Raw genomic sequence first — 14,118 nt, 5'->3', positions numbered from 1 at the left:
TAGATAGTTTTTGTAAAGTTTTTTAAATGAGTCAAAAGATTTTTTTTAATACAGTATCTAGTTGGATCCCAGTCAGCAAGGGTTCGTGGGGCCCACGTGGGATTTCCATGGGCATTCGTGGGCTTGTGGGCTTAAGGTGAGTTTATTTGATGTTTCCGATTAGGCCCCAAGTGCGCGGCCTACTTCATATTTTTTTCTTTACAACCGATTCCCGACATCTTTTATTGAATTTATCTTAATAATGTTATCATATCATGAAAATGTATCTGGGAATTTATTTTTATTTCTTGAAATAAACTTTCTGGGCTTTCTGTGGGCATGAAGTGGGCTACCCACCATGATGAAAAATTATAAAATATACGTTTGCACCGGTCCATTATGCTATATTAAAGTGCAATAATCATAAAAATTGAATATATACAACGATACAATGCGACGGCGATTTACATTTTAATAATGGTTTCATGGTAGGCTGCCCACCCATTAGACGTAGGTGGGCTGCCCACTTGGGACATTTCTGCAAACCGTGGACACATAGGTACTGGGGCCCACGCAGTACAATGTGAGTAACCCATATGCAGCCCAAGTGGGCCCCACGAACCTTTGCTGACTGGGATTGAGTTCCATATTTTTACTCCACTATAGCCTACTTGATGCTTCGTTGAAGTTTTGAAGTAGCATACAGAGGAACAAAGTAATTATCATTTTTGATTGAACATCTAGTTGAGCGATTATGAACGTTTGATGTTTTTTTGAAGTACAGTAGAACTCGGTTAATCCGGATTCGGTTAATCCGGATCTTTGCCTAATCCGGATGAAGCTGGAAGTACAAATGAGTCAGGTTTGATAGAACCGTCATCGGTTAATCCGGATCTTCGCCTAATCCGGATGGAATCGCCGGTCAAATCGAATCCGGATTAACCGAGTTCTACTTGTAATTCGAAAAAGTACAGGGTAAAGAATTATGGTTATATTTAAACATTAATGTGCCAGAATACAAAAGTATAGCTGAAAAGGTAATTTATATGCTTATTCAAATGCCAACAACGTCTTTATGCAAAAGTGTTGTATTTTTGCTAGTGTAAAATAAAGTCTCGAAAAGAAATTTAATCACGCACATTGATATGTGAAGCAATAGAAAAAGATTCCTCGGTTGGACTTCTTGATTTATAACATGCAAAAACATTTAGTCCGTCCCGTTATCTCAGTGGTGAAGCGCCCAACTCAAGATCAAGGGGCGCTGGTTCAGCTCTCGGGCAGGGAATGGGATGAGATGGAATGGAAGATGGAAAGGAATGGAAGACAGATTTTGGGATGGAAGATGGAAAATGTCAAGGATGGAAAAGAATGTAAGATCTTGATGATGGGATGGAGGACAATCTTCCATCATTCCATCCCAATTCCATCATTAACTTGCTAACGCTTTATCAAGACATGCAAAATGTTACGTTGCTTGCTGAAATAATTCGATTTTCGGTTCGTATTAAACCAACGGGACTGTTGCCTGACGCGTATTTGTCAAACCTACTGTCGTTAGGCAGAATTGACCAATCAAAAAGCAATAAACGATTCACACTTTTCCCAAGAGGAGGAAACTTCTTGACGTTTGACAGCATTCCATCATACGACACTTGTGTTCTATATTTGGAGATTCTTGTGGGTTTTGTTTCGAGAAGGCAGTTAAACGAAATAGATTTTTGTACATTTCGAAACGAAAAACTACAATGGCAAAGTCCATAGAAAACAGAAGGAAACAAAACAAAAATGTCCCAAAAGTAAACGGTTGAAAGTATTTGCAACCTGAACAAAAGTAATGTTGCTTTTCAAGTATTTTCGTTACTTTTTTATCTTCTCCAACGTAGACTACTACTACAGTTTCTTTAACTTTGCTACGTGTTATTTCGTTCTGTAATAAATTTTATAGAAGCAATCTACGCTTCTAGTTCTAACACCAAACGGTACAGGGGCGCAGGAACGATGTTTGACTGGGGGGGGGGGGGCAAGATTATGAAAAAAGGGCACTTTTGTTGCTGAAAGGCCAATTTTTTTTTTAAGTTTTAAGATAAGATATAGCGATAATGCTCATCTATCAGCTCACTATCGAGTAATGATACAAGTGTCCGGTATACAAAGAAGGGCACCATGCTATGCTATAATGATATAGCCTAACCTACTGTGTTGCAGAATTCTATGCACTGAATATTATTTTGAGGGAAAATTGAAAGATTGTAATTAGGCTAAAAGCGAAAAGCAGAAATTGTTATATTGCAAAATGTGCAGTAGCTCACATGACCTTAAAAGGGCACCTTTGCCTCCCCTGCCCCTTCACTCACAGAAAAGATGAGGACAGGGGGCATCCACCCCTTTGCCCCCCCGCTTCCGGCGCCCCTGAAACGGTACGCAATCCTTAGGAAAATACTGCTGTTAAATTTTTAGCTTATGGCTTTTAGGTTTATTTGTGGCATATTCAACGCGGAGATCACAAAATGTGAAGATGGAAGAGATTTCTGAGATGGAACGGAAGATTTCTAAGATGGAATGGAAGAAAATCTCAAGATAGAAGATGGAAAAACGTCTTCTATTCCATTCCATCCCGTACCCTGCTCTCGGGGTGTAGGCCTACGCTTGAGCTACGCATTTTAGGACTGCTCTTCATTCAGCAGCACCTGTTGGATGGAATAATTTGCCAGAAAAATTTAACAATTGGAAACTTCATTCTGTCAATCTCGCTAACCGGCCCCGAGTCAAAAGCTTTTACAAGTATTGCAAAACTACCAGGAATAACCTATCAGGGGTTTTATCAGTCCGAGGATATAGATGCAAAAACCAAGCAACAGCAAAGTCATTAAACGTTATTTCCTCAATTTTGTTTGCATATTTTATATGCAATAGGCTACCGTTAGGCGTATTAGGCTACCGTTGTGTAGTAGTAGGCTATCTTTGCAAGATGATTTTCATGTCCCTTTTTACATTTGAAGTAAATAGGGTGCATGAGTTTGTTACAACATTTTTAAGGGTGCACCATTACAAAAATTTTGAAGAGCACTGGGCTAGGCTGTGTTTCTTGTGCCTTGTTTTTATAGTTTCAAAAAAAGATCAAGATCAGAAAAAACGATGTAGGCTACATAGGCTATGCTAAGGCTTAGAATGAAAGTATAAACCTAACCCACTCCCAGCATTGACAGGGATGTAGGGGGCACATTTATACCAGGGCCTAGAATAACTTTAGGGGTTCGAAATATTTATAGGAGGGAGAACAAAGAAAACACCACTATTCTCTAGTCTATACTGTCTAGAGTAGGCTACTAGGCGTATCGTTTTCTTTGAAAATGTTTTGTTAGGTAGGCCGGGCTTCCCATTGGCACCGGCCCCAATTGTCAACGGCCTTGCCCACGTCTGGTCTTAGTAGTTAACCGGGTAAACGTCGGTTTGCTGTTCATGTGTAGTTATCTGTAAATTATTCAATCTGCAAAGTGTCATATGCTTAGCCTACCCCTGCAATATTATTCTATCATTTTAATACGGTTGAATACTTTCCACGTAGACTAATTTATTTAATTTGATATCACCTGACCAGTAGCGTTGACAAGGGGGTCCAGTGAGTATTTTTGGACCCGGGCCCGTGATTTTTGGGGCTCGGAATATTTTCAAGGGGCCAGGAAATGTGAGAAACCACTGCGTATTCTTTGGATATAAGCGTTTTCGTAGAATTGTCTTGATTTCAGTTCCGAGGATCTCATTGGTACCGGGTTCAAAATGTCCTTTCAACGGCCCTTCACCTGACCAACGGTTTTGCCACTTGTGAGAGAGTTGCTGTGCGGAACGCCAGATACACAGATGTTACATGGTGTAAAAAGTGAGATTCGGACCTACGCCTCCATCTGGAGAAATTACACAGAGCATATTGAAACGTTTGTTTCAATCAAATCCTCTTTTTTGTAACAAACGCAATTACATTACATTTTTTTATATCCCATAAAAATTCAAATGTACTTTCTGTGTACAATTTGTGGTCCATGTTCGTCATAGTCAACTTTAGTGATCCATCTTCCACGTGACAATTGCAATGACGTCATATGCGATGCACCCCTCCAAATAGCGTACTGACGCTTCGGGAAAGAATGAATTGTGCAACAATTTGGTTTGGAGTTAGAAGTCAGAGCCGCTATTTCCGTCTGCAAAATATATATGAAAAAAATTTTGTCATAGAAATTCACTTGTTGGCGTTGAAGTGGGTTATTAGATTCAACTTGATAGAAAAATTAGCCTTCTATGTTCGTGTCTAATATTGAAATCAAAATTGCCTTGATGGTTTTATTGTCCAAGTCTTCCAATTATGACGTCACACGCTTTGTTATTGTATAGAGCAGTGGTTCTCAACCTTTTTTCTTTCGTGGCCCATTTTTGTTTGCATAAAAGTTCTGTGGCCCATTCAATCTTTATGTAAGCAAAAAAATACAAAAAAGGTTTATACAGTAGAATTCGCCTATAACGGCACCTCTAGGGGATTGCAAAAACTGACGTTATAGCCGAATTGACGTTATAGACGAACTACCGCAAACTATTCCAAAACTGTCTTTTGATTAAAGAAAGAGGTGTATAATCCAGTCAGGTTTACTGTGTACCACCAAACTGACAAAAGTCACGCAGAAAATACAGTAAACAAAGAAATTGTTTAAAAAAAAATAACCTACAGCGAAAGGTACAGGAAATTTGCGCAATACAGCTCGTTACATACAGTAGTAGAGAAGTTCATTGTTTATTAGCAAAAAAGGCATTGTAGTTAGGGCAATATATGACAATATATGACCTTACCCCCAAAAAATTGCAACAAAAGGTTTTTCAACTGATTTGATTAGTATTGGGTGTCAGTATTGACATATTCAAAATCTTAAGCAATCCAACTTCCGGAAAGTGGTTATTTTTAAGATGGCTTTCAAGATGGCCGCCAAACCGTTAAAATAACAGTAAATTGACCATAACTCGGTCATCATATGACCAAAACATGTAGTTTTGGTGTCTATATCTAGGTTTTTATACCCTGTAAAGTCAATGAGACCATTTTCAGAATTGTTGAATTATCTGATAGCCTATAAATTCAATATGGCAATCCAAGATGGCCGTCAAACCAATAAAATAACAGTAAATTGACCATAACTCGGTCATCACATGACTAAAACATTTAGTTTTGGTGTCTATATCTAGGTTTTTATACCCTGTGAAGTCAATGAGACAATTCTTAGAATTGTTAAATTATCTGATAGCCTGTAAATTCAATATGGCAATTCAAGATGGCTGCCAAACCAATAAAATAACAGTAAATTGACCATAACTCGGTCATCATACGACCAAAACATGTAGTTTTGGTGTCTATATCTAGATTTTTATACCCCGTGAAGTCAATGAGACCATTCTTAGAATTGTTAAATTATCTGATAGCCTATAAATTCAATATGGCAATCCAAGATGGCTGCCAAAACAATTAATAATAAACAATAACAGTGTATTGGTAATGGTTATTAAAAAACCCGGTGAATTTCTATATATATATGAGTAAACTAAGCAAGCATAAAGAGTTCATACGATGTGGTTATGTACAGTAGACTCTTGACATAATCAGCGTAAAGAAAGCATATGGATCAAGTATTACTAAATCTCATCGCTGTCACTCTCCATGTCTTCGTCTGTAATTATGTGATTGCTGTATGGGTTGACACATGAACCAGTTTGGCATGGTCCACATCCAGCATGGCATGGTAGCCCTTATCTCCGGCAACTACAGTGAAGTGGACACGATACCAAATATCCTTGACGTTGAATCACAACCGGTGAATGCATGAATGAAGAGGAGCTGTGAGCAATGAGCATAGGCTATATCTGGCCCGGTGATTGCCTTCAGTTTGTTGATGTCGTGTATCTTGGTTGAGTAAGCTTTGTCGGAGCGGAAGTAAAGGTCTTTAATGTGTGGGTCAGTGTTAGCATAGTATAGTAACAATATTAAAAGAGGAGTGTCTTCACCAATTAAAGTCGTACCATGTCTATGAGGGCTGTCTATCTGCCGTCTTGACGATGTCAACATCTGCATCACCTGGTGCGTTGATCACATTGCAGCTTTTATTTCTCAGTTGAGCAGAAATTAGAGAAATTAATCCTTCCTTGTTGGAAGCTCGAGACAAGAACTGCTCCTTCTTTCCAATGAACTTGGTGTCTGCAGTAAAGTGAACAACCCGGTGGATGTTCATGCCGCGTCTTTGATGGGTATTATCTTTGATAGACGGACCACCATATCCATCAAAGACCACCGTTGCTAAGCGATAATGACGAATGGTATAATCTGCATACGATTGTGCAATAGACCCACAACTGTCTCCAGCTTTCCATAGCACTCGATGCAACAAGAACCCCTCCATCAAGAACGTAGTGATCGGTTTTCGTGGCAGATTTTTTCACTACTTCATAATCGCCTGACGTCACACTGCTGGCATGTTCTGTGATGGCGGGAGCTATTTGAGACTTATCGGCTTCTCGGAAAAAATGTCTAGCTTCAAACAAGGCGGGTTGGCATGTACTGAGCTCGTGCTTCATCACTTCCTGCATGGAGAGATCACCTGTTTGATTAAGGATCTTGGAAACAAAGCTATGACCGTTATGTTTGGCAACAATGGCAGTAGTAACCTGGAAACACAGCGCTGCAATACATTGGTCAAGAAAATTACAACATCCAAGTCCTTTGTTCACCCTGAACATTTGCCACCTACACCATCCTCTACCAAATTCCACTGCCTCAGAGTTTACTACCAGATTATGGTCTGGATGGGTAGGCTACTGACGATGGTATGGATGCTCTAGACTGGGGATGGAAAGTAGACAATAATCAGATGGTTCCAATCATGACGGACATGAAAGGTTCTCCCGGACAACCTTTGAAAATGATACACTGCAATTGCGAATCGTGTCCACCTCACTGCAGTTGCCGGAGATATGAGCTACCATGTCATGCTGAATGTGGACCATGCCAAACTGGTTCATGTGTCAACCCATACAGCAATCACATAATTACAGACGATGACATGGGGAGTGACAGCGATGAGATTTAGTAATACTTGATCCATATGCTTTCTTTACGCTGATTATGTCAAGAGTCTACTGATGTACATGACCACATCGTATGAACTCTTTATGCCTGCTTAGTTTACCCAAATATGTATATAAATTCACCGGGTTTTTTAATAACCATTACCAATACATTGTTATTGTTCATTTTTAATTGTTTTGGCAGCCATCTTGGATTGCCATATTGAATTTATAGGCTATCAGATAATTTAACAATTCTGAGAATGGTCTCATTGACTTCACAGGGTATAAAAATCTAGATATAGACACCAAAACTACATGTTTTGAACATATGATGACCGAGTTATGGTCAATTTACTGTTATTTTATTGGTTTGGCAGCCATCTTGGATTGCTATATATTGAATTTATAGGCTATCAGATAATTCAACAATTCTGAGAATGGTCTCATTGACTTCACAGAGTATAAAAACCTAGATATAGACACCAAAACTACATGTTTTAGTCATATGATGACCGAGTTATGGTCAATTTACTGTTATTTTATTGGTTTGGCGGCCATCTTGGATTGCCATATTGAATTTATAGGCTATCAGATAATTCAACAATTCTGAGAATGGTCTGATTGACTTTACAGGGTACAAACACCTAAGTATAGACACCAAAAATACATGTTTTGGTCATATGATGACCGAGTTATGGTCAATTTACTGTTATTTTGTTGATTTGGCGGCCATCTTGGATTGCCATATTGAATTTATAGGCTATCAGATAATTTAACAATTCTGAAAATGGTCTCATTGACTTCACAGGGTACAAAAACCTAGATATAGACACCAAAACTACATGTTTTGGTCATAATATGACCGAGCTTTGGTCAATTTACTGTTATTTTAATGGTTTGGCGGCCATCTTGAAAATAACCACTTTCCGGAAATTGGATCGCTTAAGATTTTGAATATGTCAATACTGACACCGAAAACTAATCAAATCAGTTGAAAAACTTTTTGTTGCAATTTTTTTGGGGTCAAACCATATATTGCCCTAACTATTGATCTTCAGCAGCTGTTTCGGTTTAGACACGGATTTCTCTGTCACATAGCGTTCAGCTTTTGCTAAATAATGTAGGATTTGCTCGCTATCGTCGTGACTTCGGAAGTATTGGTCTAGTTGTCTGATTGACATCAGGGATTCTACTGGGGTTGAAACGGCTTCTACAGCACGTACAACTGTTGCTTTGAGTTGTTTAAAGGTCAGCTGTAGAGCTGCTTTTTACACGTGATAGTTTTTCACGCGGGAAAAAAGTTAATTCACTTAATTAAAGTCCCTGCTGCAAACGACGTAGCAAAATAAAAAAGGGAAGACATTTTGCAAGCAGCAGCGCTAACTGGATTAAAAGACTGACCGTTCGTGGTGAAGGTGATGGCTTAAAGTGACGTTATAAACGAACAAAAGACGTCTGGGGACCAATAAAGGGTGCTGTTACATGCGAATTGACGTTATAGGCGATGCTGTTGTAGCCGAACTACAATGTACGTAAAAGATAGGAATTCTGCCGGGACCGAGCGAAATGTGACGTAATAGGCGAATTGACGTTATAAACGAAGCCGTTATAGGCAAATTCTACTGTAAACAAAAAGCAGCAGAACATTGCCTTTGGAAAGTTGCAGGAATCCCCTTGTTGAATCCAGGCGCTGACGCTTCACATTATCTTCTTTTCGTTAAAAAATTCACATCTTCATCCTTGTAATTTGGATAAACTTTTTCCAGGTGAAGTTTCAGTTTTGATGGCCTCAATGGATGATGACTAACTGATGTACATACTGAATGTAATTTTCATCAAACATAAAGCTTCAAGTATTGTCAATTCCTCCCCAAAATAATCCACAAAATAAAATGCTGCACGTACCAAAAAGCGGATCTGCAGAAGTTCAACAAGGCTACCGCTTATAAAGATGACTTAAATGTAATCACAAACTAGTCTATTACATCATAAACTGTTGTAAAAACTGAGTTGATGTAAAACTGTATGTTGCAATAATTAGAACGATGATTGCCACTTAGTAGCTAAAAACAGCAGCATCATTCATTGTAACTAAACAAAGTACACAAGTGTGAAATTAACTATAGTGACAAAAATGAAACAAAATGTTTCAATAAATCTTTTAATTTTTTATATATGTCTGTGGCCCACCTCAAAATGCTTCTATGGCCCACCAGTGAGCCATGGCCCACTGGTTGAGAACCGCTGGTATAGAGATCCCATTTAACTGCATAAATCGTTTTGAAAGCCGCGCAACTGTTACAAAAACCAAACAATTAATTTTCAATAAAAAACATCAATGACGCAAGTATCGCAGGTATTATAAGGAAACCGCAGTACCATAGCCTACTGCAGAAGGTTTGCTCCTGAGGAGACTCATACCCAACCACCACAGATGGGCCCACTCAGCCTATAGTTCAGAGGCGGATGCAATAGTATTAGGAGGGTGCGATTCCAACAAACACAATGATGCGTAGGTTTGCATTAGTCCGACCTTGCAAATACAGTACACCGTGAATAAAGTTACTTTTCGATGTTTTAGGGGGACGATTGCCCCGACCGCCCCTTCCCTCTTGGATTCGCCACTAAATAACTTGCTACATTTTTAATGCAAATGAAAGAAAAGGAAAGGGGAGAATGGGTCGTTCTAAAACGTGATGACTCCATACAGTGACGAGTGACAGCGGGATGGACATGGAAGAGCTGAAGAAGGTTATGAGGAATCAAGAGCTCTGGAGGGAGAAGGTTTATAGAGTGACCGAGAGTCGGAATCGACTAAACGGATGATAGTAAAACCTAGACAATGTGTTATTTCAGTTGTCAATTCATATTCACACTCACCTTCAAACGCTGAGACAGGCCAGGAAGCAAAGACGCTCCTCCACTTAAAGCAATACTTTTATGCATTTCTTCAGTGATTTTGTCTCCGCTAACTTTTCGACAAGCTTCAATGCTTTCAACACACAAATTGTGGAGGCCAACATGTAATGAAGATTTTCCTGTTGAAATATTGTAATATAAATTACAGCTGCACACTATCTGCAATTTTTACAACAATATCGGCTAATTTTCAGTTTTGATTACCAAATGAAATGCAAACTGATAGTCCACGGTATTTTGTTTTGGACAGGCAAACGTTTGAAAATTATTCTAAAAGTTTTTTTGTAATCTTTATTAAAAACGGATCCATTTGGATGAAAGTTTAACGATAAAAATAGCAACCAATATCTTTCCAGCTCTTCTCATATAGCTCGTTCTTCACCGGTGAGATGTTGTACAATCTGGCTACAATAAGGCGCTGTGTGAATATAAATTAACACTAGCTTATCATTTGAGCCCAGTGAAAGAGCTAGAAAAAAACTTTACGTAGGCAAAGGCAACTGTTGGGGTACAGGGACAAATATTTCAGTAAGAATTTGTTTAAAAATAAACCCAGACAGTCACTTTATGACCTGGACCAAATAAAGCGACTGTCTGGGAAGCTTCTGAATGCAGACTAACATTTCTGAAAGTTTCCCAACATCTAATAACCTACAGTGTCCTTAAAACCTTGTAATAGCATTAAAAACCCATTTTTAGAGGGGCAAATAATTGTTTAGGGGCAACCGTTGCCCCAAACCTGTTTGAACCTGAAATTAAATTCCACGTTTTGCAATGCTGCGTGGCATTGTTGATTTTTTTTTTGAGTATTTTTAGATCATTTGCTGCAAATGTTGACGAGATCAAACGGTGCAACATCTGTTCAAGTGCCCAGGCCTGAAATTAAACTACTCTCCACATGACTTGGCCGAGTTTAACGATACAGCAAGAGCTCGCGTGATGCTTTGGATTACCGCCGTGTGACACACAAAGTTTTCATCCACCCGTTCATTTTTCTTTTCCTGTCCATTGACGTGCTGGTATATCGACTATATTGTAGCTAGTAGGCTAGTATCTTTTTCATTCCGGACGCGTTACTGACGAAAAATAATATGCTAAGATCATTGACCTTAACTTTATGTAGCCTATGAAAGTGCCATTGGTTGACAAATGATAGCGTATGCGATTTCAACATGATTTCACCTTAATTTGGGGCTTGCTTTGAATTGGGAATAAACTGATGATCAAGTAATTTACGCTGTTAATTGTAGGAAATTTATCGAAGCTCACTGTAGCAAAAAGCAAATATATTTCCTTTTTAACTGATTTGGCACTTCACAGCTTTGCGCCACTGCTGCAACATCTAAATCCCCAGACTTTCAAGGCACGCTTATGACTCTCTTGCGGCACACAGTTTGGAAAACTCTGACTTATAGTCATAGGTTAAACATATTACCTTTCAAAAGAGAAAAATCAAACAGCAATTCAGGAGCTTGAAATCTTTCATCATGCAAATGAATAGTTGCACTGTTCGGGAGGGAATACGCTTTTGTGTTCTGATTTTTTGTAACATTGCTTCCAGCAACACTGTTTCTGACGTAACAAAGTCTTTCCATCATGGCTTTGTATATACTCCCGTCTAAATAACAACAATAATGATGTTTTATCCCCGCTAGCAATTTATTTCTTTTTTACATTGATTTAACGCCTGCAAGTTTTCAATGGATGTAAAATGGAACGGATTTTGTAGCTGAAATATTTTGTCGGTTTTTATTGATCGATTTTTGACAAAATTTTCTTGAATTAAAAAAGCAGCACTTTACATCATTATTTGTTTTTGAAATGTGTGAAAATATTTTTCTTTAGCATTCGGCCATGGTCAAAAGCTTCATGCATTTGGCGATAAGCCGATAACTAACCGCTCGGAAGATCCTCATAAGTTGTTAGCAATACTATTTACCTAAAATTCTAGTTTTTTAATTGTTTTAAAAATTCAGAATTTTAGATAATATAATTTTGGTAAATAGGTGATTTTCCTGAACCTTTAGCAAATACAACCTAGCAACCACACGACGTTTAACACAATACAATTTTTATAGTCCATTTTCACTTTATTGTAGGCTGCTATGTTAAATGCCGTGTGGTTTCTAAGTTGTACTGTATTTGTCTATAATTTTAGATAAGTTCTGAAATACGTTATAAAAGAATTCAGTCTTACAAAGCACGTAGGAAATGTTTACAGCAGCTTTTTTCATTTCTTTTGGCGTGTGGTTGGCATATAGAAACCCCTACGTAAGAGGAACCAAACGTAGGCTACATTTTTAAAATTCGCAAAACAAATTGGTTGTAAAGTGCAACCACTTGATACAGATGGCCTATAAAAATTTTTATACCATAAGCAACAGTAGCCTACATGTTGTGATAAACAAGCTGACTTTAAGTTCCTTACCATTATTGCCCATTTTACTGTCTGTGAGACGACCTTGAATCAATAGTTTTAATCGATCTGCAATATATGAACCACCCATATTTAGATTTCTTATTCCATTGCTTTGAACGTTTCCTGGATAAACACAATAAAAAAAACAAACTGGATGGCGTGTTTTTAAATTTAAACTTTTATATTTAAGTTACATTATATAGTTATGGCTATGTTGCAGTCTATTTAATCTTTTTGTAGTTTAATCGCAATAAAAAAAATTATTGCTGCATTTAATCATAGATGTGCGTTGAATTTAAAGATTTAACATGTAGACAATTTTGATGTAACTGTGCAAACCTGCAGCTAAGTATATCATCACCGTATACACATTTCGTTATACTGCTAAACAGAGCCGTTAAGAGGATAATTTTGGTTTGGTGCCAATGAGACTCCCAGGTCCTAAATTTAAACATTTCTAAGAAAAACGCACCATATCCAACAAATACGAGGTAGTTTCTTCAATTTGGCGAGCCCTTTGGAATAGTTACGGGCCCCTGAAATCCCCTTAGGCTCAGATCCAACACTAGGCTACCATTTGGATCCCCTGCCAAGACTACTGATGGTTGGTTGGTTGGTTTTGAATCTTTATCCTCGGACTGACAAAGCCTTAGTAGGTTATTCCTGGTAGTTTCGCATACTTGTAGAATGTAGAGGCACTTGACGCAGGGCGGTTACCGAGATTGGCAGAGTGAAGTTTTCCGATTGTTGAAGTGTTGTTGTCGGGGAATTATTTCCATTCACTAGGTGCCGCTGAATGGAGAGCATCCCTCAGAATGCGTTGCTCAAGCGCACACCCCAAAAGTCGAACCAGCGCCGCGTGATCTTGAGCCGGGCGCGTAACCAGTGAGCTAACGAAGCTAAAGAAGCTTTTACAAATAAAAAAAAATTGAAATGTAAATCGCAAGTGAAGCAGAGAAAAATGTAACAATGAAAAGTTAGAAAGCCAGGTGAGCTCGCAAATGGCTTACCTTGAACAACTGGAACACAACTTGTAAGTTCATGGCCGACACTCACCATCAAGCCAGTTGTAATCCCAAATGAATGCAGAGCCATAGGTGCACTTGATCCAAGATACAACTTAGGCACGTTAAAGATTTCAAACATGAGCTAAAAGTATAATGAAAGGGCCTACTGGGCAAAAATTGATAAATTTTTATTGTACAACCATTGTTCTGAAGCCTGTAGAGTCTCAATGAATGGGCAATGAATTGAAAACAAGAAAGTAAATAAACATCTTCATTCAATAATCAACGTATGCTAACTTATTTTAAAGCAGTCTAATAAAAAAACTAATATTTCAATATATTTTTGTTTGAACAATAAAACACTCTAAACCAAATCAAAACAATAATAACAGAGTTTGTTACCGTACATATGTTTTATTGATACAATCAGGAAAATATGCACAGAAAAGTATGTAAGGGAAAAGTGAAGAACAGTTCACACAACACAAGGTGTGCAGCTAAATCACGCTCTACTCATTTAACTCCGCATCATTACAAAACTAAGGTCCATCATCATAATTGTGATTACCGTAGGCTATAAACATTTTGTAACTTTCTGGTAACTTACATCACCAAAAGCTTGGAAAAAGCTTGTTTTGTCATCTAATTTCAGCTTTATCACTTTTTCTATTTCAAGCAGGTTTTGTCATGGTTTTC

General features: G+C 38.2%; 1 protein-coding gene across 1 annotated transcript in view; it reads right to left on the bottom strand.

Moving 5' to 3' along the window:
- The window catches only part of LOC145771824 (uncharacterized), a 30,866-nt gene that overhangs the window by 11,337 nt on the left and 5,411 nt on the right, over nucleotides 1-14,118 (bottom strand). Inside the window, exons 6-10 of the mRNA XM_082583556.1 lie at nucleotides 13,426-13,564; nucleotides 12,425-12,538; nucleotides 11,432-11,614; nucleotides 9,958-10,115; nucleotides 3,994-4,175 (exon numbers count right to left, since the gene is read on the bottom strand). Of these exons, the coding sequence (XP_082439682.1) occupies nucleotides 3,994-4,175; nucleotides 9,958-10,115; nucleotides 11,432-11,614; nucleotides 12,425-12,538; nucleotides 13,426-13,564 (776 nt within the window). The remainder of the gene's footprint in view (nucleotides 1-3,993; nucleotides 4,176-9,957; nucleotides 10,116-11,431; nucleotides 11,615-12,424; nucleotides 12,539-13,425; nucleotides 13,565-14,118) is intronic.

The sequence above is a fragment of the Aplidium turbinatum genome, chromosome 6 (genome assembly GCF_918807975.1).
Source record: "Aplidium turbinatum chromosome 6, kaAplTurb1.1, whole genome shotgun sequence".
NCBI lineage: Eukaryota > Metazoa > Chordata > Ascidiacea > Aplousobranchia > Polyclinidae > Aplidium > Aplidium turbinatum.
The sequence above is the reverse complement of the archived record's forward strand: the minus strand, read 5'-3'. Positions and strand labels throughout refer to the sequence as shown.